General features: G+C 53.5%; 6 protein-coding genes across 6 annotated transcripts; 4 read left to right on the top strand and 2 right to left on the bottom strand.

The window, feature by feature from the left end:
- Positions 1-111: 111 nt before the first annotated feature.
- Positions 112-2,574, bottom strand: ACET3X_004288 (uncharacterized protein; the record flags this gene model as incomplete). The annotated part of the gene is made up of 6 exons (XM_069450475.1): positions 112-409; positions 515-689; positions 739-1,078; positions 1,130-2,002; positions 2,051-2,148; positions 2,199-2,574. The coding sequence occupies 6 exons, from the start codon at positions 2,572-2,574 to the stop codon at positions 112-114; spliced, it is 2,160 nt and encodes a 719-aa protein (XP_069308266.1).
- A 499-nt stretch (positions 2,575-3,073) lies between these two features.
- ACET3X_004287 (uncharacterized protein) lies at positions 3,074-4,224 on the top strand (the record flags this gene model as incomplete). Its single annotated transcript, XM_069450474.1, has 3 exons — positions 3,074-3,244; positions 3,295-3,423; positions 3,484-4,224. The coding sequence occupies 3 exons, from the start codon at positions 3,074-3,076 to the stop codon at positions 4,222-4,224; spliced, it is 1,041 nt and encodes a 346-aa protein (XP_069308265.1).
- A 155-nt stretch (positions 4,225-4,379) lies between these two features.
- On the bottom strand, positions 4,380-7,186 carry ACET3X_004286 (uncharacterized protein; the record flags this gene model as incomplete). Its single annotated transcript, XM_069450473.1, has 7 exons — positions 4,380-5,500; positions 5,550-5,630; positions 5,678-5,948; positions 5,999-6,660; positions 6,707-6,986; positions 7,037-7,101; positions 7,156-7,186. The coding sequence occupies 7 exons, from the start codon at positions 7,184-7,186 to the stop codon at positions 4,380-4,382; spliced, it is 2,511 nt and encodes an 836-aa protein (XP_069308264.1).
- A 2,148-nt stretch (positions 7,187-9,334) lies between these two features.
- Positions 9,335-11,436, top strand: ACET3X_004285 (uncharacterized protein; the record flags this gene model as incomplete). Its single annotated transcript, XM_069450472.1, has 3 exons — positions 9,335-9,707; positions 9,754-10,766; positions 10,816-11,436. 3 exons carry the CDS (start codon positions 9,335-9,337, stop codon positions 11,434-11,436), a joined length of 2,007 nt encoding a protein of 668 aa, XP_069308263.1.
- A 2,754-nt stretch (positions 11,437-14,190) lies between these two features.
- On the top strand, positions 14,191-18,158 carry ACET3X_004284 (uncharacterized protein). Its single transcript, XM_069450471.1, has one exon. It carries the CDS (start codon positions 14,792-14,794, stop codon positions 17,990-17,992), a length of 3,201 nt encoding a protein of 1,066 aa, XP_069308262.1. The 5' UTR covers positions 14,191-14,791; the 3' UTR covers positions 17,993-18,158.
- A 912-nt stretch (positions 18,159-19,070) lies between these two features.
- On the top strand, positions 19,071-20,317 carry ACET3X_004283 (uncharacterized protein; the record flags this gene model as incomplete). Its single annotated transcript, XM_069450470.1, has 3 exons — positions 19,071-19,380; positions 19,548-19,750; positions 19,799-20,317. 3 exons carry the CDS (start codon positions 19,071-19,073, stop codon positions 20,315-20,317), a joined length of 1,032 nt encoding a protein of 343 aa, XP_069308261.1.
- Positions 20,318-22,052: the final 1,735 nt, after the last annotated feature.

Below are 22,052 nucleotides of genomic sequence, written 5' to 3'. Positions count from 1 at the left end.
GGCACCCGCGATGGCGAGGAGCCGATCTTCCTGGGCCTTCATGGGGTAGCGGCTCAGATTAAGGCCATCTGTTGCCATTTTTAGGCCCGCATGAGGATGCAGTTTGCGGTTCTACCGCCGTTCGGCCAGCCAGCTGTCTGTCTCTGCCCATAGCTGCCTGGTCGCTTCTGGTATAGTCGAGTTATTTGAAGACTTGACGCCGGCATATATGGCGTCCCATAGCGAGAATGCTGATTTGAGATCACCGGGGAGGTTGAGTGATTGTGGGAAGTAGCGTGACGATGCTGTTTCAACAACGCGTGCTTTGGTTTCGGGGGCAGTTGGATCGGCATCATTGCTGAGAAGTTCATCGAGGTATGACTTCACAGCTATACTGAGCGCACAGTTGTTTGGGAGGAGAAAGGGTAGCCTAGAGGACGTCAGTATAACAGGCAGGTTGGTGACGGTTTGGGTCACTGACTTCATTGCAATGACTGGTATATCAGCATGCCGATTGCAGCAACCAGTACAGAACATTTGTGTGGCTGCTACCTCAACCAGGTCTCGGAGCGCCTGGCGGACAACGTTGATGATAGAGTTGTAACCAAGTAGATGCTGACTGAGAGGGCCGGTGAAGCCAATCGGGCGGTGGTGAAGAACGCCCAGACCAGCAACACGAGACACTAGCATGTTTGAATTCTTGTCTTTGGCTGTGTAGCTGTCAGTTATGCAAAAGTTTGTCAGGCCCATTGCACTTACTGCTACCACGCATCGGTGCGCCATTGTACGCAGAGAACATGTCGATATTGGAGGTCAAGAGGCCCATCCGTATCAGCTCGATCGCAACCACTGCAGCTTCTTCGTGCTCTTTCCTGCCCCCCAAAGCTTCTATAACAGAAGCAAGGACTTTACCCCAAGGTGTCAGGTTATGGGTCTTTGCATCAACGTACTCCCGTAGAGCAAGGAAACGCCAGATTGAGTTGTACACTATTTCAGAAGTGGACGAGAGGGGATCTTTGGGGTCTTTCTTAGCGATTGATTTGGTAACGAAGTCATTGTTTTGTAGCGATAGAATGGCTGCGCCGAGATCTCCGCAATCCTGGTGCGAGTGTTAGTAGGAAATCAGTGACTGGATTGCAGCTCTACTGACCTTGTACTGTGCGACAACATCCTTGAATGTAGCTTCCTTTACATTCCAGGCGTCGACAATCAGAGGAGCCTGTGCTTCCGATGGCTTCTCAACGGGGATGGTTGTGGACGGCCGTTTACCGTTGGGTTCTATTGGCGAATACCAATGTGTCTGATGGAGAGATTGGTGTCGGTACCAGTTATGCAAAGAGCTAGACAGGAGGTTGACGACTGGTGTTCGCAGCGGAATGAGTTTGGAGCTGACGAGCTCCTTGTACTCTGGGGAATTACCACCATCCATAGGAGGAACTTCGAATACCTGACAGGTGGTACGCCATTGGAGTATACGTGGGTTGATGAGACCTTTTGACATGTAGTGGAGGATCTCATCTGGAAGCCTCTGGCCCAAATATTGTCCGGCATCGTTGGGCATGGACGCGGAGTTTTGAGGCTCGACCTTTCCTTCCTCCGTGTAGACGGGGTGGTTCTTCACAGCCAAACGTGCTTTCTGGTATCGTGTGACGTATTCTTTTCCTGCCGGTGGAACATCGTTGTTGTTGACAACCACAGAGTATCCAGACTGGCCATTGCTCATGATGGTCTTGATGGCGCTGTACGGCTTGATCAGCTCAGCCCTGTTGGGCGCATCGAGGATGGGGTGGGTTGGAAGGAAGGGCGTGCCCGCGAGTATGCATGTGTCGAGGAAGATGTCGTCTGAGATGTTTGGAGCGCCGACGAACTTGGACAAGTCAGCCACGCATTTCTCCCGGCGCACAAAGCTGAACTGCCGGGATTCAAAGTCCCACGATGTAATGATTTTGGCGCACTCGAAGATGAGGATGTCGGACGAGCCGGCGACGGCGTGAACGTATTCGTGCTTTTCGAGGTATGCCAACTAGACACACAATTAGCCACTGCCATGGACTGTCCGGACACTGCTAACCTGGGCCCACGCGCTATATGGTGCAACAGTCCAGCGGATGTTCTGTTCGGTCAGGGTGGACTGCAGCGCACGGAAGAGGTCCTCGGGCGTGACGTATGCTAAGACGAGTCAGTATGCTATACAGTCGCCTCACAGCGGGTGGCCGTACTTGATTGTCCGAATTTGGCGACTGAGGCTTCGGCCTCGTGGCTGTCGTACAAAGTCCAGGCATTGATGTTGACGGCTGCCTCTTCCGTCTTCTGTCTAAACGGATCCTCCTGTTTTGTGATGTCGAGCCCGCTGAAGACGAAGTAGGGCTCGATGTCGAAGCTGCGGAAGTGGGCGAGGTCGTCCTCGGTGTGCTGTGTCAGGGCCAGGGGGAGACCGCCCAGTGCAGGGACAAGCGGTTCCTTTGCGCGCGGGTGGTTGAGGATGCGCTGGTTCAGATACTCCGCGGCTTCGATGCCGACGCGGCAGTTGCGCAGCTGCTCGAGCTCGCCTGTCTCGCCGAATGCGGCCGTCCACTGCACAAAGTCGCGGATCATGGTGCCCGTCGCGTGTGGAATTGGCAAATCGAGGCTATAGTAATGAGGGGGGGCGGTAATGAGTGGATAAGAGCGGGCAGAGTCGGCGCCTCCAAGTGATGTTGCGAGGGTCGTCGAGGGCGGAGAGTGTAGCGACGACGGGTGCTGAAGTCACAAAGTCGTAGACGTGGTTGCGGGGGTTTGGGGCAGTAAATTGGAAGCTCCGACGCAGCTCCACGCCTTGGCGGCTACCAAATCCCTGATCAGCCGGGCGCTAGCTCAGGTACACGCCATTAGGGCAGACAGGTAGACAGACGGACGGAGTCGTGCCGAGTGCGTAATCCGACGACGGCTCAGCAGGCACTCGCAGTTGCGTGGCCTGCATCCAAGTAGATGCGACGTCTGAGTCTGTTCCCTCTGTACATAGCTCTCCTAGTGCCTGGTCCCCCCGCCTCACCTCTGCCCCTCACCTCTCTAACCTCCAAGCTTGCACGCTTCCCATTCGCACTCTCACTCGACAATGTCTCCGCCCGAAAACGACCAAGACTCCATACCGGTGATTGACATCGCCAAGCCCTCCGAGACAGTCGCTCAGCAGGTACTGGACGCAGCTTCTACACATGGCTTTCTCTACATCAAGAATGACGGCGTGACCATTTCACCACAAGACATCGATGACATGTTCAACCTGGTGAGTCGTCTCAAATACGCCGAAGAGAATGGCTTCATTTATCGACATAGTCCAAAGAGTTTTTCGCTGCCCCCAAAGAGCAAAAGTCGGAATTCGCGATCCACTCGAAAAAGGCTGGTGGCATAAACCGCGGTTGGGTTCAAATGCAAGGCGAGTCACTGGATCCCCAGGGCCAAAAGGTAAAGCCTCGTCGAATCGCGAACAAGAAACAATGCCAGTGTTGATACAAGCATCAACAGCAAGGCGACCCAAAGGAGGCCTTCAATATCGGACCTCCTAACCCGAGCCTCCAGCCCCTACCTCCGCCTCTGCGAGAATCTTCAGAACTCATATCGCGTTTCCAATCATCCTGCCACGCCCTCTGCACAAACATTCTCTCCCTCCTCAACACAGCCCTACAAATACCCGACCCCCACTACTTCAGCACCCGCCACGACCAATCCCTCGGCCCGTCCGGCACCATCTTCCGCATGCTATTCTACCCGCCCACGTTATCCCAGGGAAAAGAGTCCAAACAAGGCGAAACTAGTATTCGTGCAGGCGCACACTCAGACTATGGCAGTCTCACTCTTCTCTTCCGACTCCCGGGTCAACCCGGTCTCGAATTGTCTACCCCTTCGGGCTGGAAAGCCGTGCCTGTGGACCCATCCCCTTCCACTAACCAACATCCTCCTATCCTAGTAAACATAGGTGACTTGTTGTGTTACTGGACGAATGGAATGTTGAAATCCACTGTTCATCGTGTTACCTTCGAGGGTGGACAAGAGAGGTATAGCATGGCGTATTTCTGTCATCCGCTGGACGAGGCCAGGTTAGATGCTGTACCTAGTCCGGTAATTGAGCGATTTGGCAACAGAGGGGAGGAAGAGTTGAGGAGTCAGAGAAAGAGGCTGGGAATAAGCGAGGATGGATCGGGTGGGGAAATCATAACCGCCAAGGGACACTTGGAAAGGAGGTTGAAGGTAACATATGGAATATGACAAGGTCTATTAATGCTTGGATGGTATTACAAACGCCACGCTATGCCCATTGCTTGACCAAAACACCTTGCTATGCTTTGCGCCATGCCATACCATGCAGAGAATCCAACACAAGTCTTCGTACATGCACCATATATACATGCAGCGGGGAGTCTTCATCCTCTTCTCTTCCTCCCTGCTCTTCCCGTCGCACCTCCTACATCCTTCACAACCCCAATACCTTCAACCGCCACACTCTTATCCTGTACAGTACCACCGAGCTTCCTGATCATCTGCTCTCTCGCCTTGGCCGCGCCCGGAGAGTCCCACCCCAGCTCCTGACTAGGCTGATACTCTTCTACAAGCACCGTGCTCTCGTTCTCCTCCTCAGCCGGTACATTTCCGGAGCTGTCACCGGCCGACGTGTTGGATCGTGTCGACGTGGCACGACCCAGCTGCCGTCTTTGACGGGTCTTGCCGGGTGCCTGATCAACTGACGTTGGCGCAGCTTTGCGGTTCGCGCGGAGCTGAGCTAAGATGCTAGAGTAATCCTTTTCTTCCGATCTGGGTTCTTTTATTGACTCTTTTGCTTTTGGTGCTTCCTGTGGAGCCGGCGGTTCGGTAGCTGCCGGAATCACTGAGTCGGGTTCCGGATCAGCAACCACGCAATCTGGGGCAGTGTTGCTCTGACCGAGCTTTGACTTGCGGGGTGCGGGAGCTATGAGCGACTCGGCGGATGAGCTCCGGGCTCGTGAAAATGGGTTTGGAGCGTTTGAAGATGTTGATGGACGGCGCGGGGAGTTGGCACTGGTTTCCTGGAGAGGATATGATCCTGCGCCGTCCATTCCGTGTATGGCAGACTCGTCATCATCACCAATGGCGTTAGTCACCGAGTCTGTCGCTGATGCAGGCGTCGTCTTTGCTGATTGAGCGAGAGCAAGAGCACCAGGCCGCTGGGGCCGTTGTTGGTGCTGGGGCTTCGCCACGATCTTGGTGGGCTGTTGCTTCTTCTGACGCAACTCCAGACTTTCCTCTTCGGAAAACGGCGCAGTAGGCGCGCTATCCTGAAGCTGGGCCCTTTCCTTTGCCTTTTGTGGCTGGGGTGGTGCTGGCTTGTTCAACTGATACTCAGCATACGCCTGCAGCCGACCACTGCTCACACAATCCCAAAGCCATCTCGCGTGTACTGCGGGTATCCGCTTGTCCGTTGCGAATTTGAGTTTCGGAGTGTTTACAGTAGGAGGGTTGCAGATCACAACCGAGGTCTTTGCAGATAGCTGTTCATCGTACGAGGCGCCTGTCAAGATTGTCAGACCATTTCAATGGACGCGGAGCAGGTGCCGTACCCATAAGCGTGACAATTTTCGTCACATGCAGCAGCTCGATGCCGGAAAAGCCCGTGGAGTTGATTGTCAGGCCGGAGAACCCTGGCTCTGTCAGCAACCAATGAATCAACGGTGATGCGCGACCGTACCACTAATACTAAGCTTTTTGAATGGTCGACTCAATACATCACCGGCAGGATCTACTAGACGTTTTCCATAGAGGCAGCGTTCGACCCACCAATTAGTGACCAGATTGAGGTGTGCCCCGGCACGCTCCGGAAGTACCGTCAAATCGACCTCGACGTCATGTGGGATTACCAAGTAGCCACGCCGTAGATCATCGAATGAGGCATTGTTGAGATCAGCCACGCGTATTACTTGCGCGCCGTTGCTCTCCAGATGCTGCCGCAAAATGCTTGTCTAGTGGAGACGTCAGTGAGGCCTAGAACCTGAGGTGGAGAATGACAAACCTTGTCTACATCAAAGCCATGAGTGCATACAACGCGACCCTCAAAGATGCCATCATATTGGGACACGTCGTTGGATTGTGGTGGCAAAGATTGGTCATGATTGTCTGCATGGTCATCAAGTTGCGCTTCGGTAAGCGTATCGTTGGCATTGACAGAGGCTGCCGGTGTGTGTGTACGGGTGCTTGCGTGCGTACTCTCTGGCTTAGTCGCAATGTCCTCTGTCCACTCATCCTCGTCTAGCTGTCGCTCGAAACTAGGCGCTGTGATGCCCGCCCAAAAGGCATCGCTCTGGCTACCCACTTTGGTGCTCGCGGAGCGACGCAGCTTCCTGCGGAAAGGATTCAGAGCCTGGCTTGTTTCTGCATCTCGTGTGCGCTTGCCCAGGGCGGGCGAGGCAGGCAGTTTGCGATCCCAGGCGCCTTTGCCTCGCTCCTGGACGGGCATGGTGGGGTTGTAGAGGGCCTCATCCAGCACCATGCCCCTCTCCAGACTCTGGTGGAGCCACTCCAGCGCCACAATCTTCATCCTCCAGTTCAGGGCGTGTTCGTACTTCTTGCCCGACGGCGCAGCGGCGATGAGGTGGGTGACGGACTTTGTGAGATCGCCGTGGTACTCGGCTCCGTTGGCGTCGACCGTCTCCTGGATGCTCTTTCGCTGCTCAGCTGCATGGGTCAGCATCGTGCCATGTGCGCAGAGCGGGCAACGTACGGTTGTCGAAGCCCGTGAGGCATATCTTCAATCCCGCGAGAGTGGGCATGCGGTACTCGTGTTCCAGCGCGGCCATGTCCAGGACATCGTCGCCAGCCATCCACACCTCCCTCAGCGCCTCAAGCCATTCCGGGGCCAGGACCTTGACGTCGTCGCGCGACTTTGCGACATAGCGGTATTTTGCGCTGTCGGTGCTGCCGACTATGAGGTGGGTTACGTCGGACGTGAGGTCGAGCTTGATGGTCGCGCCCATCTGCGCGCCAATGGAGGCGAGTTTGGCCTATGCGGCTGTTAGAGCGGGCCATGGACGAGGATACTGGGGAGACGTACGCGCTGCTCGGGGGCGATGGAGGTGCAGCAGAGGATGGCGCCAGCCAGGGGCAGTTGGGCAGTCCCTACATAGTGTCAGCAACTGCGCTCACAGAGCATGGCCGTCATGTGAGGCGCACCGTAGCCTCCATTGTTCGCATTCGCATCCATGGCGAGACTGGCGGGCACATGCAGACGTCGCAGTGTCGTGTGCTTAACGCCGAAGAAAGCGCGTCTGGGCTAAGCCTCGTCTTGCCCACGCGTTGCGGGGAACGCAGCTCGCAGTCACGTGCGTTCTGGCGGTGGAAGCCCTACGTCTCGGCGACATCTCGCTACTCCTTCCGCACTGTCCGCCTTGCTTCCCACCTTGGACCATCCCCCAGATGATCCGAACCTCGCCACATGCAACGAAAAAAAAAAAGCTTTCTCCTCCACTGCCGAGGACCCACCGCAGCCAGAATGACGACTGCTTCGTTCCTGGCCTCGAGCTTGGGGGCGGCTGAGCTGGCAACTCGCCCTGTTCTCTGCGCCGATCCGCCCACTCGCAATTGCTGCAACTCCAGATTCAGAACCCCAGGGCGCCGATCTCTACGCGATTGAGCGTGCTGTTTTTCTTTTCGGCGATCGTGGGACGCAAAGCGCGGACGCCCTGTTTGTGTGGTTGCAGTCTATCAAAGTGCTCCAATCTTGCAAAAATCAAGGCACAGCAGCCCGCCGACCATGAGCACAGCCAGAGGGCAGCAACTGCTTGGTCTGTCTTGTCACTTGAGAGATTGCGCGTTGCCCAGGAACAGCGTGGCTATGGAGCTTGGGTCCAAGCGATCCCGTCACTCTCGATGAGTGAGCGCATGCTTGTGCTCGCCTATGTACAATAACATGTAATCTCATCCGTGCCGGCTGACTAGTCGTGCGAGGACGCCTGCCATGTCGTCGTCGATCAGAGCACCGTGCCGGGTATCCCGTAGTCGGTCGCTATCCGCCAACGGGCCTAGAAGCACGCCTTGGGCGATGGCATTGAGATCTCACCCCTGCATCGAGTCTTGCAGCACACTCTGGGTGCTCAGGATGATGTAATGCATCCGAGCCTCCGTCCGCGCAAAGCCACGGTCGTGCATGCGCTCCCAGTAGCTAGCACTTGATATACCCGCTGCGGGAATACTGTACTCGTCTGGCACGCTGCTTGACGTGCTCATGAACGCTTCCCTGCCCCATTCGGCACCGCAGCCCTTCTCCACCCTGACAATTCTGCTAAGCAACATCTCAAATCCACTATCCCAGCTGCTGCGACCCCGCTGACCAGCAGCACTGCACACCGTCCGCGTCATCCGTCCTGTTCCCTGCACTCGACGCCGGTGCACTTTCGCCGTCCTTGCACACGCTTAGTCTGACATGCTCGCGCCCTCGTAACATGCTTGCAAGCTGGCTAGCTGCAACTCACTTCAAAACACGCCCGAGTCCCTGTTACTCGCCGTTGTTGTCCTGACCAAAAACCTCCCCTCGTCGCCAGCGCAGTCGCTCCTAAACAGGGTATTCCCGCACGCTTCCGACGCACCGGCAACCTCACCGCTCCACAGCACTACAGTGGCCTGTCGTGCTGATCGCATTCACACATCATTAACTAGGTAGCCTCACCAAACTTCTTGATACCCTGTCTCGCTCTGTGAGTCCTTGTCTCATCTCCCCCTTCACCGCGTTCGGGCCCTTTGTCTAGTAGCGCCCAACCTCATCGTCCCTTCCCAAAGCATCCACGGGGAACCTGGTTGGGTTACCCAGTCCACCAAGTCTTTGTGCCCCTCTCATGACTCTGAGCACTTGTACAAGCCAAATTGTTCTCGACTTCTACAATTACACCCTGTATAAGACTCGGCGCGCTGCATGCCTTTGCCCGACACCTTGATCCTTCTCCCGCCCTGCACTTCACCTCACTAACGCATCATCGCTATGCCAGAGTACCACACAGTCTACTCTGAACGCGGCCGACTACGATACCTCCCCGACCATTTAGACTGTCCTCCGCGAACCTACCGCGGCATCTTTGCGGGTCGCAATCGCAGACCACACCGCATTCACATCGCACACGTCGGCCCCGATCCGACGCTACTTCGTGTCCAGAGACGCCAGACGACTAGCAAGTCGTACTTTACAGAAAAGCTGGCGGTCCCACGCGACAGCGCCAAACGTTTCCTGCGGTCGTTTATCGACACCCACTTTTCTTCCAACACCGAACCCACAGATATCCCCACGCCCCGGTCGTCGACAAGCACCAGCAGCAGCAATCGCAACTCGGTTGCCTCAGTTCCATCTTCGCAGGCCGCCATTATGAGGTCCCTTACCAGGAACTCTGGCACTGGCGCTGTAGGCGCAATTGGAGGTGCGTTGGCTGCACCAGGCTTGCCCAGACCATCAGTCGCCGAGTCACATTGGTCTTCCGGTCGCGCATCCGCAAAATGCATCATCACCAATGTAAAGAGCGTGCCAGAGGAGAAGCCGGTGGCTTCAGGTGGTGGTGTCAGTGTCAACGTGCAACTCACAGAGCCGGTTCTGTTCTTACGGGGGTTCGAGCAAGCCGAGCATGCAGAGCGAAGCACAGCCATGCTTCGTGGAACACTATGTTTGAAAATTACAAAATCCTCGAAACTGAAGGCTGTCACGCTCAAGTTCAGAGGCAAAGCGACGACCAAGTGGCCAGAAGGTACGTTCGTCTACAAATATCCCTCTTCAAAATTAACCCTCGTTAGGCATTCCGCCAAAGAAAGTGGAATTTGAAGAAGTGGACACTCTGATGAGCCACACTTGGCCATTTTTCAACTCACAATTCCCTAATGCGGAGAACGGCACTGGTGCAGATCACGTGGAACTTTACAAGGGCTCTGGTGGATTGACTGCATCGCCAAACAACTCCTCGCTGAATCTAACGACAAAAGAGGCTAAACGACTATCGTTACAAGTCAATCAATCGCGAAGCTTCGGCAAGGGCGACACTCCTGGAGGCGGCCCCTCGGTAGCACAAAAGGGTTACAGGACCTTCAACCCTGGAGAGTACATGTACAACTTTGAGTTACCACTAGACAGCCACCTTCCCGAGACCATCGATGTCGATCTTGGTTCAGTCAAGTATGAGTTGGAAGCTACTGTCGAACGCGCTGGCGCCTTCCGCACAAACCTTGTTGGAACAAAGGAAGTCACCCTGATCCGCGCACCTTCAGAGGGGTCACTGGAGCAAGTTGAGCCCATCGCTATCAGCCGCAGCTGGGAAGACCAGCTACACTACGACATTGTCATCTCTGGCAAATCCTTCCCGCTCGGTGCACAGGTTCCTATTGCCTTCAAGCTGACTCCGCTTGCCAAGGTGCAATGTCATCGCATCAAGGTGTTCGTCACGGAGAACGTCGAGTACTTCTGCAACAACAAGCGAGTGCATCGAATGGAGCCGGTCCGTAAGGTTCAACTATTCGAGAAACGCGCAGACGGTCCACCCACCAGTACCTTTCCCGGTAGCACAATGCGAATAGTCTCTGGAGGGGGTGTTCCATACGATCAACGAGCGGCTGCTTCCCGAGGCGAAGACGTGCAGGTGCAAGACCCTACGAATCTTCTGGGTGACCTTGGAGGCGACGCAAACGTTGGTCCCACAGAGATGGAATTCAACGTACAGCTACCAAGCTGCCACAATCTAAAAGAAAAAGACAAGTCATCAAGACTACATTTCGACACTACGTACCAGAACATTCAGGTACACCATTGGATCAAGGCATGTTCGACCTCGAGTTTCAATGTCACAAACACTAACAATTCATTAGCTCGTCATGCGCCTTTCAAAACCGGACGCCACTGACCCGTCAAAGAGAAGACACTTTGAAATCTCCATTGACTCTCCCTTCCATATCCTCTCGTGTCAAGCTACGCAAGCGAACACAGCGCTGCCAGCATACTCATCACCTGAACCAGCCCTGAGTGGTACGCGCGTACCCGAGTGCGGATGCCCGAATGCACCAGCCCGACGCAACTCCCCAACCAGCTTTGTTCCAACCTTGAGCTCAATAGGCCGCTCAAGAGGGAACTCGGACGCAATGGTACAAACACCAGCGCTTACTCGTCCGCAAGCAGCGCATATTGGCGGACCGAATGACTCTACAGTACAACGACCCATTCATCTTATGCGCGTACCATCATTCAACCCACCCGCATTCTCGGAAATTGAACCACCCCCACCTGTAGAGACCCCACCTCCGCTTTACGAAACCATTGCATCGCCCACAAGTGGGCTCGCCGACTACTTCTCCCGCCTGTCTGATGCATACGATTCGGATAGTGATCCGGAGCGTAACGATCGAGCGCGCGTTGAGATCCCCTTGACACCGGGAGGTCGTACCAACAGAAGTATGGACGAGCGCAGAACCTGGCTGCCCGTTGGCCATTGATTGAGCCTCTGCATGCTCTCATGACGTCACGTGTTACGGTTTTTCTTTTGTATTCATGCATATACATTTCTTACACATTTACGACGATTCTCCTTTCGCTTTCAGGCGATTTGTTTATCCATCGCTTAGGGAATACAGGGTCTTTTTACCTTGGGAACACGGAGCATGAGGAAAACCTGCAACGCTTGTTTTTACTGCTGCATTGTTCGCCTTTGGGCATTGTTGCGTGCTTGAGCACGGGGTTTACTGGGATGTTCCTTCGCTGAACTAGTTGTTTTCATGGGCGTAACTTTATGCTAGACGGGTGGTTCTTGGTTTAACGAAGCCCGCGCTTTTTCCTGCTGTATTTTTCTTATCTAGTCGACCATATACGTTGTAAATACCACGAACGTACATATCTGATCATATTAGTCCTTCTCATGCTTACTATCCGGGGCCGTGAGTAGTATGCGATGGGTGTCGAGGGTTGAAAGAAACAGGCTGCGACACATGGCGTTGACAAAAGTTGGAACAGCGCTGACCATGTCATGAGCAGTTGACATTCTTCGATCTGATGCGATGCGAACATACAGATCTCACGCAGCTGTTTATCCATGACCCAAACCGTGCATGCCTCCTAATTCCAAGGCAACTAGTATAGTTAACTGCGCACACGTCTCCATCAACGCATAGCACCATATCGCACTCCCGCGATGCCAACTGACCTTGAACTATGACGTCCGTGCTAAGCGCTTGCACAAACGTCGTCAACGATCTCTAGTCAAGCTTTGACGTCTAACCATTCACCACGGGCCACATCCTACCCTTCCTTGTTGCAAGGTCAGCCCTTCGCGCCATACTAGGCACACCATCCTTCACCGATGCCAGCTTCGAGGGTCCTTCCCTCTCCCCTTTTCGTCGCAGACTGACCTTGTACGTTACATGCAACGGCGGTTGCAACTAACCTGGTTGCTCGAGTGACGTATGTGGAGATTGTGGAGTAAAGATCAGGGAAAACATCTCGGTGCATCTAGACGCGGGTGTTGCTATGGTGGTGGTGGCGGTGGTGGTTGTTGTTTTGTTGTTGTTAGGATTAGGGGTTCTCGAACCATGAAGGGTGCAGGTAAACGGGCTACGGGTGCCTGAGTAAATCGACTGACTCTACGCGTTCTTGGGCTGGACTGCCGAACCATCACCTGGTGGGCGCATTTTCGTGTCAGTTGTGCCCATGGCCCAGGTGTTTCTTCGGTTTGGTCGAGTACCCGCAATACCTGGTCGCCTGGGCAAAATCTTCTGGGCGGTCATGTTGATGTGGGATTGCTGCCCAACTATCTGAAAGGTATTGACATTATGTTTTGCTTCGCATGGGATACTTTACTCGCGCTCTTCTATTCAGGAATGCGTCTTTTTAGTGCAGATGGTACCAAGATTTGGTGTTCCAAGTAACCATCGTGTGGACAAACGGCGTGCGATGGTGAGGCGCGGCTATCGGACCGTTTTTGAGATTTTGACAGGTTTTGGATGGGCGAGGGCTGTTTCATGCAGAGTAGCTCAAAATTTCCAGCCTTGAGTAGTGTTATGACGTAGAGGTCGGTGTTACCCTGACTTTACTTACTGAGATTGGATATATGCAAGTGCAGGAACTGGAAGGCATCCGATGGTGAGAACTCGTGCGAAGATTTCAAGGGTACCTCAGCCCTGCGCATATCACTCTCAAAGTATATTTGGACGCAGTGCAATGCGCGCGAACGCATCGTTGCTGGGAAGGCATCTTTGGCGATTCGCCAGGGTTGCATCGTAACCAAGAGAGTTATTCCCGGGGTGCGTGGTGTTGCAAAAGCGTGGCTTCCCTGGCATCTTCCATCGCCTTCATTTTCTTTCCATTCAGGCCCTGTACGTACATGTGCCTTGTAGTACTCTTTTCTTGCGGAGAGAATTCGATGACGCTTCCTCTTCTCGTCTGCGATCCACAGCCATGCACTGCAGCATGTACATAAACCGCATCCGCTCGGAGCTCTAAGATTTTGCTCTTCTTCCAAAGTTGATATTAATTTTCTCCGCCTCTGGCGGCTACGGTGCTTACGTTCCAGCCGAAAAATCTCTGTACAGCGGGTATTCGTGAGGGCCCATGTGTCTTCACCGGATAACGACTTAGCGATGGTCAATGACCTCGGGATCTCCCAACGTTCAGAGGTCCCTGAGTCGTGTTATCGAGCCAACCACACGTGCAGTTCATGAGGTATGCTGACTGAAGTCCGCTGATCGGCCTTTGTGCATAGACGGTGCAGCACCATGCACACAGAATTATCATGTGATAAGCAGCGTGCAGAGGGCTTTGTCATGTGGCATCCCCTCCGAGGACGACGATGCATGAGGTGTAGAGGTTGTCCACGGAAAGCGAGAGCCACGGCGTTCAAGGCTTGGGCACAGCAGTTCCAAGACTGGGGCGGCTCGTAGCGCGGCCTATCGGAGCGAGCTGAGCTCCGCCCCCGGCCGTTTCTTTGATGTAGACGCTGCGATTTCGACTGTTTGCGAGTGGATTTTGCTGGTTTACCGTCTACCAGACTCGACCATGCAGTGGCAGTTTTGCCGGCCAAGTTTCGGCACCCAAGATGGCGTTGAACAGTGTGGCCGTTGAATAGTGGCGTCCGATATGGCCGTTTCCAGCGCACCCTGGAGCCAACCAACGTCATTGCCAAGTACCAAGCACTTTAGCATGGAAGAGCGATAATCGCATACTAATCTCTGTTTCTTTCATTCGTTTTCTAGTCGAGCTGAAGAGTCCCGACGACGACGACACTTCGCCCTGGCAATTGGAGTGGCTTGATCAGAAACGCGCCTTTGTTCTTTCCCATCTGCGCACGCCCATTCGCGCTCGACTCTGGTTGACAGCCGACCACTACGCGCACCATCCAAGCTTTCGGATGAGCTTGCCGAGCGGCACTTAGACCTCGTAAGCATTCGGCTTGGACTTTCTTATTCCTCCCATAACACTCACTAACTGGCCACCTCAAGAGTCTGCGCGACAGCAAAGGCGGAGCACTTTCTCCACGGCCCCGCAGCGATACCGTCCCATCACTGCCATTGCCATCTAGGGCTGTGCTGGACCGGCGTCTGGGCGGAACCCCATATACATGCATTCGGTCTCGCTACCATCCTTCTCTTCCTTTGACCGCTTCTTTCGACAACGCGGCCCCGGTGCCAAAATCCTCCCCCCGTAACCATTTCTCGCCCGCGACGCCCTTCTTCGCCCTCCTCAACCACCAAACGCGCTTGACTGTCTTTCGCGTTTCCGATACACGCTGCGTAGACGCGCGAGGAATAGTGAGACGGACACAAAAACACACGCAGCGACGGGTACCATCAAAACGGCACAATGGCGTGGGACCACCTCTCCATCACGAAGCCGCATCTGGTTTACCTGATCCTGGGAGGCTTCACTAGCCTGTTCATGCTGTGCTCCTCTGTAATCAAGGAGCGTCTGTACATTGGTGAAGCCACAGTCGCGACAATCTGCGGTATCATTTTCGGTCCACATGCCGCAAACCTCATAGATCCGTCAACCTGGGGCAATGTCGACTTGATCACCCTCGAGTTTTCGCGCATTGTCCTCGTTGTGCAATGTTTCGCTGTCGGTGTCGAGTTGCCTCGCGCATACATGGAGAAGCACTGGAAGTCGGTTGTGGCACTACTGCTCCCAGTCATGACTTTTGGCTGGCTGATAACTAGCCTCTTCATCTGGGCCCTGTTCCGCTCTCACCTCAACTGGCTTGACAGTCTTTGCATTGCAGCTTGCGTCACTGCCACGGACCCTGTCCTGGCCTCATCGGTCGTCGGTAAAGGCAAGTTCGCCAAGCGAGTACCCAAGCATCTTCGAGACTTGTTGTCATGTGAATCCGGCTGCAACGATGGCATGGCGTTTCCTTTCGTTTACTTGGCCATCTATTTGATTCACTACCGACCAGACGCCAGCAAGGTCGCTTATCACTGGTTTTGCTACACCATCCTGTACGAGTGTATCTTCGGCGCCTTCTATGGAGTCGTCGTTGGGTACATTGCGCGTCGGGCTATTCGGTGGGCGCACGAGAAAGATCTCATTGACAGAGAGAGTTTCCTCGTCTTCTACTTCGTGCTAGCGTTGTTCTGTGCTGGCTCGGGTTCCCTGCTGGGTATGGATGATTTACTCGTGGGTTTCGCCTGCGGTGTAGGCTTCTCCAACGACGGATGGTTCTTGGAGAAAACAGAGGAATCTCACGTATCCAACGTTATTGATCTGCTGATCAATTTGGCATTCTTCGTCTACTTTGGATCCATCATCCCCTGGGAACAATTCAACGCCCCAGTCATCGGATTATCGCCATGGCGTCTGGTAGTGCTCGGCATCCTGGTACTTTTCTTCCGCCGTATTCCAATCATGCTGATGCTCAAACCTGTCATTCCCGACCTCAAGACCTGGCGAGAAGCGTCTTTCGCTGGGCATTTTGGACCCATTGGTGTCGGTGGCCTCTTTATTGCGATTCTTGCACGAGCCGAGCTGGAAACTAGTACGACAACCCCGCTAGCCGAGCTACCAGAGGAGGGATTCGAGCATTTGAACATCATCGAGATGGTTTGGCCCATCACATGTTTCTTGGTCATCGTCAGCATCGTTGTTCATGGCAGTTCCGTCGCTGTCTTTACCCTTGGAAAACGCATCAACACCCTGACTATTTCCATGTCTTACACACAAGCGAACGAGAATGGGCCTGGCTGGATGGACCGTCTTCCCCGCATCCAGTCCCGCTCCAGATCTTCCATGGCTCGACGTCCCTCTGAATCGTCCATGGATGAAAAGTCAGAGCTCGCAACGGCTGGTTTCGGCAGCAGCTTCCTACGTCGTCAGAAGGAAGAGGACAGTAACTCTGTAAAGCCTGCAAACCGAGGCAGGCGCTGGGATGCTGGTCGGGGTCCAGGTGGACCAATTTCGCAATCTGCCATTGGTCCTACCAGGCGCGATGAAGAGAAGGCACTGCCAGCAGAGCTTGAAGCTAATAGTACCTTTGCTGATACGATGGCCATCTCTAGCGATAGTTCGTCAAGTGGTAAAGAGAAGATGAAAGGCCAAATACCCGAAGAAGAGATATACCAGGAGGGTCATGAGACTGTCATTGAGGATGAAGAAGGAAATGTTCTCGGCGTCAGGGATAGCCATGGTGAGCACGGTGCAGAGAGGCAAAGGCACGACAGTGAGATGGCGAAGGAACTTATGCGTACAAAGCATGTTCAAAATGGCGTGTCGCAAGATGAGCATGGCGGCGCGCTCGAAGAAGCACCCAGTCGCATTGAGAACGCGATTGAGCATCCTCACAAAACCTGGCGCAACCGAATGCAAAGTTTCAAGGGCCACAGTCAAAAGGAAAAGGACACAGAACCCCCAAAGGCAGAGAAGGCACCACAGAAGTCAAGCCACAAGAACGGTCCCGCCCTCGCCTACCAATATGGTAATACCATTATCGTGGAGGATGAGGATGGCGAGGTTTTGAAGAAGTACGACATACCGGCCGCTCCGAAGAAAGGAAAGGATGGCCGACCTGCCAACCACCGCGGTCAGTCTATGGTAGAGACGTCCAGTCGTGCTGTTCAGAGTCTCAAGCGAATGGGAACCCACATGGGTGTACCTGCACAGCAGGCTGGACCATCGGGCACTCAAGCGGCAAATAGCAACAAGAAGAAGCAGAAAGCAGCGGAAGCCGCAGCAAAAGAGCAGGAAGATGACGATCTACTCCGCTTCACCGTAACAGCTGGTGGCCGTCGAATGAGCAAGCTTGAGTTCATCCAGCAAATGTCACAGATGAACCCCAAAGACAGGGCGAAGTTTGTGCAAGCTAGTGATGCCCCTGAGGCCGTCAAAGACGCTGCACACCAAGATGCCAAGGAGCATACTGCGGAACAGCGCCGCCGTGCAGCTTCGGTACAGGCAAACGTGCCCCCAATTGTTGGAGAAGAGGGCGAGGCCGAACTCCAAAAGATCGAATCGCCAGCGGCCGGGGAAGAAGGTAAACCTCGGGGCCCCGAAGGTCTGACACTAGTGGACAGCAACGACGAACATGTTCCCTTCCACTCCGTACGCCAAGATCTCGAGAACCGGCCCAGCGATCAGGGTGGCGAAACGGCTGCACAGCGTCGACGTCGCTTAGCTGCGGAGAATATCCCAGCTGAAACTTCAGGCGGGTCCGCTATTCTACCGCCATCGCAGCAACCAGAGGAAGGATTTGAAGGCGAAACAGCGGCAGAGCGCAGGCGTCGTCTGGGGGCCCTTGGTGTAGGCAAAGACAATTCTCCCGAATCTGATTCCGAAGATGAAGAGATTGGTGATCCACTCGAGACTGGTCGTGGTACACACTCACGCGCCGCTGAGCCAAGTCGGAAGACGGTCTCGCCTACGCCACGGACGCCTGGTATCCGTTTTGCGGATCAGCCTAGAGTACCAACTAGGGATGAGCGTGCCGCCGAGGACGCGCGGGAAAGGGAGGAGAGTCAGAAAGAGAAGGATGGCAAGAAGAAGAGTGGGCTCAGCAAGCTCATTGCAAGGAAGTAGGTTGTTGATCTCACTACATTTCTTTGGATCAAATGTTTAATTGAATTTCAGCGCATTTGTGCTTGCATAGCGCCGCGGGGTTCAGAAGGGGTTTCTAGACGACTTGCATAAGCTGTGATGTAATTATTGAATCATTGTGCTAGATGCTCGCACTGAATGAAAATTGCGATACATGCGTCATACCAAATCACACTCGCCTTGCGCTCGAATTCGACCTGTTGAAGCCGTCCGAAGATTCGTATCACAATTTAGTAGCGACCGAGTGAAGGACTTGCTGCATGTAGACAGGTAATAGTTTGCTGTTAACGTGAATTGCTCCTACTTGTGCGATCTATGTGCTGTTGGCCAAAACCTTTCATTCCCCCCCTCCCCCCGAGGTCGGATCTCGCTCGGTGATTAAGCGGCCAGTTCTTCGACCCAGTTGCCTAGGTAGTTCCATCTGCCACCATACCACACAACACATGATCTCTTGCGCTTTGCTGCAGCCCAGTAATAAGTGGTGACCCGTTCAGCAGACAGTGCGATGTGCCCCACGACGCTCGTATCGCACCCCACCCTGACGTCGCATTGTATGGGAAAATGCCTCGAAGTGGCAGCTGGCGAAGTACACTGCCTTGGCGCCCGGGCCGATGGAGAGAAAATTCTTATCAGATTGATTAGATGATCAGATTAGCGCTGGTGGGCAACATCGTCGTTCCACAACAACACCATACCCACAACATCATACCGTAAAGGTGCACACACACGTGCGGATACAACTTCGGATTGACACACCCCCCTTCGACTAATCTAAGCGACCGGTTTTTAGACCGCGCCAATCATAAGCTACTTCGTCTGCAATCTTGCGATCGTTCTTACCTAGCTGGCATGGCTGAACTAGAGATGCAGAGCATGATGAGAAAAGATCATGATACGGACCATGTGCCAGATGTGTCGTAGTCCGATGACGGAGAGCATTCTTTCTTGAGTAGTAGTGGGATATAATATATAGCAGCCATGTCCGCCTCTCAATCTGGACGCACGATTCAACTAACGTCAGGCCTTCTAGTTCCCCAGATCCGGTCTTGAATATTGCAAGATGGGGTCCATTCAGCAGCGCGAGATTGCGACGCTCAACAGCCTAGCGGCCCAAATCAGCGAGCTGGCCGCTAAGATGACGAAGCAGCTGGAGGCTGAAAACGTGACACCAGTCACTCTTGAGGCCGACAGTCCGATCAAGTATGAGAAACTCCCGGGAGATGTTTTCATGACCCGACAGCTTCTCGAGGATGCGTTGAAGGACATGTGGATTCTAAGTCAAGGGCCAAGCGAGAGTGTGTTCAACTACGTCCACATGGCCATTCCAGACACGGCATGTTTGAATGTCCTCAATCAGTTTGACTTTTGGGGTGCGGTGCCAGTCGATGGCGAAGCGACATTCGAGGATATAGCAAGGCATACCAAACTCCCTCTTGAGGTGGTGAGTCGTATCATCGACCATGCTGTCACTATGCGCTTCTTTTGCAAACCTTCGCCCACAGCGACCTCAGACATACCTCACGATCTGCTGCGCTAGCTAAAGACTCTGGCGGCGAAGTATGGGGTGACTATGAGACCAGTTGGGAGTTTATTGAGAACGATGGCGAGGGTGAGAAGAAGGGCTGGCGACAGAGGAACTTCGTCAAGTTCATGGCCTATATCAAGGATCTGTTCCAAACCGAAAACATCGTACTCAACGCTCTCGATTGGAAAGCAGAAGGCGAAGTCACAGTTGTCGACGTAAGTATACCCAGACCAGATCTTCACTCTCACACTAACAACCATCAGCTTGGCGGTTCAGCTGGTCACGACGACGCTGTTCTTGCAACCAAGTTCCCCAACCTCAAGATCGTCGTCCAAGACCTCCCCGAAGTCGCACCAGTTTTCGAAAAAGAATTCCCACCCGAACTGAAATCGCGAGTATCGTTCCGCACACACAACCTCTTCGATCCACAACCTGTACAAGCAGACATTTATGTGCTCAAGTGGATTCTACACGGCTGGCCGGACGTTGAGTCAGTAAAGATCTTGCAAGCACTCCGACCCGCACTCCGACCTGGTGATCGCGTACTTTTCATCGATTATGTGGGTAAGCAGGAGCCGAGCGACAAGGAGTTGCCAAGACGTATACAAGGCTTCGGCACGGCCACCGATCTTAGGATGATGGCAATATTCAACGCGAAGGAGAGGCCGGTAGAGGCATGGAAGGAAATCTTCAAACAGGCTGATGAGAGGTACGAGGTTGTCAGAGTTGAAGCTGATCCGTTGAGCTTCATGTGCGTGCTTGAGGCTGTCTGGCAGGGCTAGAGGGTGTGTCATGGACCGCGTATGTGTTTATAGGTAGACTGAACAAGCAATCTTTCTTGGTTTTCAAGCATGACTGTATCCGTCTTTCAAGTTTACTTGATACAATGATGCTCCGCTCGAAGTTTCAAGCTGCAACGACCATGGGGATGATTAAGGCCTTACTGGAGTAACACGGGCAAGATTCGGAAAGCTGAATTCGCTGCGGATGCTCACTCTCGTTTCCCAGTAGCGCACTAGGCTGTTTGATGACAAGAGCCGCATTTGCCCCACAAGTGTCTATGTAGGCAAATTTACGGCTGGCTAGAGGAAATAGAACTGATGATATAAATCACAAATTTCAAAAAATCCCCATCGAGAAAGCACTCCCCGTAGCTCAGTTGGTTTAGAGCGTCTGACTGTAATATCTGCTGTTATCAGAAGGTCCCTTGTTCGACTCATGGTGGGGAGACAAATTCTCTTTTTGGCATTTTTTTGCTCTTGCCTCTACCTTGAAGCAGATCCCATGAGGTGCTTCGAGCGGGCCTGGAGAATGTTAAGACAAATATTACAAACGAGCCATCTATGCGTTAAACCTGGAACATCACCAGCCGCGACATCGAACCGGTCCCTGACAAGGCATATCATTGCATGGTTATCGAACAGATCGATGCTGATACCCAAGATCAAGTCATTCTGCCATAATGATTTTTTGACGCCTCTAGCAGCCGCCAGACCAGACACCCCTGTACAAGCATTCGTAGCAACCCTAGAAACATGTATATGACCGGTATCAGTCTGGTCAGTGGACAGTGCCTTACTCTCGAGGTCCATAGATACTTATGTAGTCTCTGTTCATGAACCAATAGCGTACCAAAAGGTCTTGAAGACCGGCCACCATACAAGAAGCGGACATGGTTTTTGATCTGGATTAAAAGAAGACCATGGTAGCGAATGCAAGCATCAACAACATCGATACCAGTTTGCAGAAGTTAGAATACCATCGACAAAAACATCAGACATATTCTATATCTTTCCGGATGATACCATCGCAAAAATGATCATTCCCCCCCCCCCCCCCCCCCCCCCCTTTCCAACTATGTGTACATTAGAGATGGTTGTGATCGATATAGAATGTGAGTCTAGGTAAAGGGAATTTAGTAACCTAGGGGATGTGGCCCTACGCATAGCATGACAGCGATCACAATGGAACAACAGGACGGGAGGTAAATAAAGATATCTGCGGAATGCCCCTTCGTACAGTTCCTGAGAACAGGCAGGCGACTCAACGTGCATGAACATGGCGGACAATTTCGAGAACCCGTGATCGCAAGTAGGACAACGAAAGACAAGTGTGCTAAGACTTTGTTCGCGAAGCTCCTGCAATCGGTCAAACCCCTGTTTGATGGCCTCTCGGTCCGCTTGGTAGATGAAAAATTTGGCCCCTTGAAAGCATATCGCAGTCGTCTTCGCCAGGTCGTATGCGTCAATACGAGAGGCACAAGCACCAGATTCAAGGTGGATGATCATTCCGCTGTAGGTAGTGAACTGGCGTGGACAAGCGAGGCATTCGTAGACAGGCTTACGATGCGTTAGTTCGTGCTGTATATACACAGTCAGTTGTGGCTCTCTATCAATCGCAGAATATGGCGTTGGTTTACGTGGATAAGGTTCGAGGGCGTGTCGAAGTGCCGTTGGCACATCTTGCACACGTTGAATGCCTCTTCATGCTTCGTGAAAGCGGCAGCAGTTTTCCAAA

The sequence above is a fragment of the Alternaria dauci genome, chromosome 3 (genome assembly GCF_042100115.1).
Source record: "Alternaria dauci strain A2016 chromosome 3, whole genome shotgun sequence".
Classification (NCBI taxonomy): domain Eukaryota; kingdom Fungi; phylum Ascomycota; class Dothideomycetes; order Pleosporales; family Pleosporaceae; genus Alternaria; species Alternaria dauci.
The sequence above is the reverse complement of the archived record's forward strand: the minus strand, read 5'-3'. Positions and strand labels throughout refer to the sequence as shown.

Excerpts from the sequence above, each read along its gene's own strand:
- ACET3X_004284 (XM_069450471.1), top strand. The coding sequence starts at position 14,792 with ATGGCGTGGGACCACCTCTCCATCACGAAGCCGCATCTGGTTTACCTG.